Source organism: Terrapene carolina, unplaced genomic scaffold, assembly GCF_002925995.2.
Source record: "Terrapene carolina triunguis isolate 2854851 unplaced genomic scaffold, T_m_triunguis-2.0 Scaffold33, whole genome shotgun sequence".
Lineage (NCBI taxonomy): Eukaryota > Metazoa > Chordata > Testudines > Emydidae > Terrapene > Terrapene triunguis.
In genome coordinates, this window is record NW_020664384.1 from 1,843,363 (window position 1) to 1,849,362 (window position 6,000).

Here is a 6,000-nt window from a genome sequence, read left to right on the forward strand (position 1 = left end):
AAATTCAGCTACGCGAATAGCGTAGCTGAATTCGACGTATACGAGCCGACTTACCCCGCTGTGAGGACGGCGGCAAATCGACCGCTGCGGCAACCGCGTCGACGGCGCTTACTCCTACCTGCGCTGGTGGACTATGCGCGTCAATTCGGGGATCGATTGTCGCGTCCCGACGAGACGTGATAATTTGATCCCTGAGAGATGGATTTCTACCCGCCGATCCAGGCGGGTAGTGAAGACAAGCCTCCAGTAACTATTAATAAAGGGTTATCCTCTTTCATGTTTGTAAATAACTCTAAATAGTTCTTGCCTCGAATGGATGCTGGTATAAAAATCCTGATGTCATGGATCTGTGGACCTCATTACGAATAAGAATAGGAAAATTTATCCGGGGCTCACCTGCAAATTTCCTTTCTTGGAGTAATGCGGTCCACAGATCCAAGCCACCTGAATGGGCTGTCAGTTGGGAAAAGATATTGAATTCTTAATTGGCACTCAAAGTTTTTTGTTAGATGAATATCTTGCTCTGCAGGAGGATTGTTCTATTTAATCTTACTACTTAAGTTTCCTTACTGATAGAGTGTTTAGTGTTTCCCAGGAAGTGTCTCAAGTCGTGGTTGGAGCTACACCTTGACTGCTTCTGATTGACAGGTTTGGTTTGCCGCCACGGCTGCATAGAGTAGAGTACCCAGTGTCATGGATCTGTGGACCTAATTTATTTCAAGAAAGGAAATTTTCAGATAAAACATGGATAAATTATCCTATTTTATCTTAATCTGTGTCTTGCTACTACTGTTTTAACAAGGCCTCACATCAATAGTTAATTTTAATCATCAGAAAGGCACCTTAGTATGTGGTTAACTTTAACCATGTGCTTAAGCATTGTCCTGGATAGGAAAGATTTCCTGAATTGGAGTCCTGAAGTCTACATACACTTTTGTCAGTGATTTCAGGATCTTTCTCTCTTCCTCTTTATTTCTTTCTCTCTTTCTCTTCCAACAAAAACACTTTAAAACTTGACATTTTGTAGATGTTAGTGTTTGGTTTTTTTAATGTACGTATGTACAGTAGCCACATTTCCATTATGGGTTTGACTTATTCAGTGAACTATATCAGAAAAATTCTGCAGTGAGAACATTTCAGTGACATTGCATCATGTCTCAGTCTTATGACCCAAGGTATTGTTAATGATGCCATCTGAAATTGTTTAAGATGTCTATATTTGGAGTGGTAAACTTTTGTCCTCTCAAATATTGCCTTTAGTCAACACAGCAAACCAAATTCTTCTGTTGTACCTCTCCCATGGCTCCCGAAACAGCCTGTGTGCTTTTTGAGTAGTAGTGTTTACACAACAGTGGCAGCTTGAAACTTACCAGCTTCATGGAATCCCAATTAATGCATTTTGGTACTGCTGTGACAGAACAGGAACATAAGCATGATTGTGCACTCACCTATCGGGGAAAGGAAGTGAGGAGGACTGAAGGGAAGACACACCAGGTTTCAGGGGGTGAAAAGAAGTTTATTTCATTCATAATATTGTCAACTTGATTAAAATTCAGTACTTGCACACTTAAGGAGATAGAGCAGCAGATTCTGTTGCATTCACTTTATGCAGATGTTTAATAACTGAATATGGAAATTTTAGTGCATTTACAGTGTAAATAGTAAACGCTTAAATCTATCTGCTACAGAACAGATACAAGTAAGTGGAACAAAGCCAATCCAAGATCTCACAAATACAGAAATATTGGTAGTAAACTCCACAGCAACATTATCCGTATAGACCCATATTCTTCGCATTTCTTGCTTTGCTTCATATAAATAATGGTCCTAGAAATTGGAGTCAAAAATCCCAAATCCTGTCCCTTTTACTATTAAAAGAAATACATCTGATCCAATGTAAAAGAGAAACTGTTCCATATAATATTGGAAGTACCGTGATTCCGTCATGGAGATAATATGCAGTCATGGATTTTTTTCTCTTCCCTTTTTATAGTAGTAATTAATGCAATGCCATATGCCATGTGATATATAGGATGGTATTCACCCTGTCAGATATGAATGTTCCGCATAACATGCTAATCTTTCAGACTTGAATAAATATCTCCTTCCGAAATTGATCATTTTCCATTGCAAGAGAAGGTAATTGTCCTGGGTTTACATGTAACAAATTTAAATGTAATTTATAATGTGTTTTAAACATACAGTCCAGGATGTGGCTATACAGTATTTCAATTACAATCACCTTCAATTGACCATTAGGAGAAAACTGCCCATTCCCATAATCCTATGTTTGATGTTTATACTGCATCCTACGCGTCCCTTCAACTATACATGTGCTACCCCCACATTGCTTGAATTCAAGTAGTGTTAATCGCAGAGCAGCCTAAAAGAGCACAAAAATGTATTGCTACTTATCATTGTCATTTAAATGTTATGCTTTTAAATTTCATCTTTAATTAAAGATACAGTTCTGACTTTGCTACACCCATGTGTTTCATTTTATCTTAATTAGATTGTAAGCTGTTTGGGCAGGGATCATCTCTTACTCTGTTTGTACAGTGCTGACCAAGATGGGGCCTTGCTCCTGATTGGGTCTCTATGTGCTACCAGAATGCAAGTAATACAAATGATAATTAAACTTAGTATCAATCAGGTGTCTTTAAAACTCCACCCATCATACAAAGGGTTTCCTACTCTGCAAGTTGTATTCCATTCAACACATTGAGTTCCTAACTACTGAAAAAACAAAACAAAAACCTCCCTTTATGGAAGGCAGAATGTTAAGGCTCCAAAACTGTATGCTCTTTCAAGTATCTTAATGCACAGCAGTTACAATGAGTTGAGGATAGGTTGGAATAGTTGATGAGATGAGAAGTAAAGGGAAGTTAGTACCACAGTAAATTCCATGTGAGGACCTGGTTGATGGATTACTGATCGTAGGCAGCATTAGAGATGAGTTTTCGCTTCCTTTCAAAAGAAGGGATGGAGAAACTAGATTATCGGGAGGTGAGTAGACTGTTCCATATAGCAGGTTAGCAGTGAAGAATTGACCCCTGACAAAGGAGTGCAGCCGGGGCCAGAAATGAGAGAGGAAAAGGGGGAGAGTGTGTATAGGATTGAGGGAGAAATGAGATCGCAGATGGGGATGGATTGGGATCATGACAATGACTGTAATTGAGTAGTTCCTTTTAGGGCTGAAATGGCATGACTGTCAGCCCATGTGTGGGTGCAGTAGTATACTGCAGTGTTTGGAACAGACTGGATTTTGAGATGAGCAATTTAAGAAAGTCAGAAAGGAGGGAACAGCAATAATCTAAGCATGCAAATGAATAAATGATTCAGCAGACTGTCAGTGTGGAGGCAGATGAGGGCTGTATTGGGAAAGTGATAGCTGACATTCAGAAATAGACTTTCCAAATGCAACAATGTTCGGGGAAAGGAGGGCTCTGAGTTTAGGATGAGGCTATGATTAGACTCGGGAAAAGCGGGGAAGTTCAGAGTCTTGAGAGGAGATTGATGGACTGGTCATGCAGTAGGGAACACTGTAACTAAACAGAAAGATGTCCCTTTTGGTGACACTCAGCTGAAGAGAATTAAGCCCAACAGGGATTGATATGTTCAGTTCAGGTGGACATGGAGTCAGGGGTGGGGAGTCATTTAAGGTTTTAAAAGAGACAGTTGGGTGTCACCACATTCACAATCATAGTTGATAATTATTGGTTATTGTTTTCTTAATGGAGTATAGCTTCTACTTGAGTGAATCATATAACAATATAAATTCATTGTATGAAATAGAACTGATGAATGATAGTTACATAATATACAACAGATGGGAGAAGGCGTGATATTTAACATCACTCTGTGATATCGGTGTCAACACTATTTAATAACACAGTACAAATGCCTTTGATTGATTACATTTGTTCTCTTTGTATTTTGAACATTAGGTTTATCCTGAATTGCAAATTACCAATGTTGTGGAAGCCAACCAGCCTGTGACAATCCAAAACTGGTGCAAGAGGGGACGGAAGCAGTGCAAGAGTCACCCTCACATTGTGGTTCCCTACAGGTGCTTGGGTGAGTTGTGTAGATTTTTAAATCTGCAATTCTGTTTTCTCTCCATATGTATCTGTTCATTTAAAACTGTCTCCTCCTTGGGAAATGGGGACGACTATGTAATATTCTCACACCTTCAGATTTCTCCTAGCGAGTATTGTCCATTTCAACAGTCCTTTAGACCAGGGGTTCTCACCCTTTTTCTTACTGAGGCCCCCCTCAACATGCTGTAAAAACTCCAGGGCTCAGCGGGACTCGGGGCTCTGTGCTGGGGGGGAGGATGGGGGAGCCTTGGGCATAGGCATAGTTTGACTTCTATTCCTGCGTGGCTCCCCGCTGCAGCCCTGGGCCACTCCTGGCTTCGGGTGGTGTCCAGCTTCAGCCCCGCGCTGCTCCTGGCTTTGCCGGGGCTTGGGGGGGCAGCTTCAGCCCCTCAGGGGGGCGCCAGGGATCTCGGCTTCAGCCCTATGGGAGGTGCCAGGGCACTAGGTTGAAGCTGCGGGGTCCCATTAACGCCCTGAAAGGGCTCAGCGTTCGCAGCCCCCCAGTTGAGAACCACTGCTTTAGACAATTGGGATATGTGGGGCTATAGATAGATAGATACACACACACTTACTTGGAGATATCGTTCTTTCCTTACAAATGTATCCATCTTCTGGTAAGATGTACTTGTATAATTTTTCCTGTATATCTATATAGGTATAGCTTTTTTCTTTAGTGCTAGATTTTGAACCATTGAATACAGTGAGAATGTTTTATCTTTGGGAGCAAGAGAAAGGTCATGCATGCATAGGCTTTAAGATTCTAGAGTCCTGTGTTCCTTTACCCACCAGTAAATCAGAGCTCCAGCATTTCCACAAAATTCTTTTCCCGGCAGCAGCCTTCTATTCCTTTCTATGACCTTCCTGCTTTGAAACAGCATATTGGCTGGAAGTGGTGCTGAGATAAGTGATCACTTTTAATAATTTTTTTACAAAAGAGGGATAGGGAGAAACAAATCCATGCTGATTCTTGAGGCATCCAGCTCTAATTTTTCAGAAATTCCTCAAATCTCCTGCTATAAAGTAAAAAGGGTTTGAAATAATATCAGGGAATTGTCATGTTAAGGACCATGGTAATTTGGCTTGGGTGTCTTCTAAGTTACATCCAACTTCCAGTTGGAGTTTGACTTTGTATAAAGACAGTGCAGCTAAAAACTAGTGTGTGAACCTTAATCTCCTCCAAAGCAACTATGAACAACTGAAGTTTGACCAATTATTCAGTGAAGGGAATGATGGCAGAAGGACTGTAGTCCTGCAATCCTTTATTTTTTCTGTCAGGAGGTGGAAGAGGTACAGTAGGTGGAGCTTCACCATTTCTTTCCTGGTGTCCAGGTAGTGACCCTACTGATCAGTGTCAAAATAAGAACTTTGGCATCATAGTATGTAACTGTTCACTCATTCCTTGTCTGGAAACCTACTCTTCCTATGTGGTGCCGATTTGGAAGAAGGCATGAGCAGGTTTTGTTCTGGTTGACCAGAGTTTAGCTGAAGAAACTATTTTACACTTATACTGCAGTATCGCTTTTCAGACCAAAGGAGCACAGAGTAATTTAACTATAGCTCCTACCACAAATAACAATGGCTCTGATTAAGGAGCATGGAGCCAGGAGCCAGAAAAGTTTGTGAAACAATAGACAGGGGTCATGCAAAACGATGGGATCTAAATTAGCTGGTACCGCTCAAGACAGAGATCTTGGAGTTATCGTGGATAATTTATTGAAAAACATCTGCTTAATGTGCAGCAGCAGTCAAAAAGGCTAACAATGTTAGGAACCATTAGGAGAGGCATAGATAATGAGACAGAAAATATCATAATGCCACTTCTTACATCCAGGATACCCCCACACCTTGAATACTGTGTGTCGTTCTGTTCTTCCCATCTCACAAAAAAAAAAAAGAAAAA

The 6,000-nt window shown here is 40.8% G+C and overlaps 1 protein-coding gene across 4 annotated transcripts in view; it reads left to right on the forward strand.

The window, feature by feature from the left end:
• LOC113406632 (amyloid-beta A4 protein) overlaps window positions 1–6,000 on the forward strand; it is a 322,356-nt gene that overhangs the window by 120,146 nt on the left and 196,210 nt on the right. For all 4 annotated transcript variants that reach the window (XM_026652412.2, XM_026652414.2, XM_026652421.2 and 1 more), the window contains exon 3: window positions 3,948–4,077. In XM_026652412.2, coding sequence (XP_026508197.1) covers window positions 3,948–4,077 — 130 coding nt within the window. The remainder of the gene's footprint in view (window positions 1–3,947; window positions 4,078–6,000) is intronic.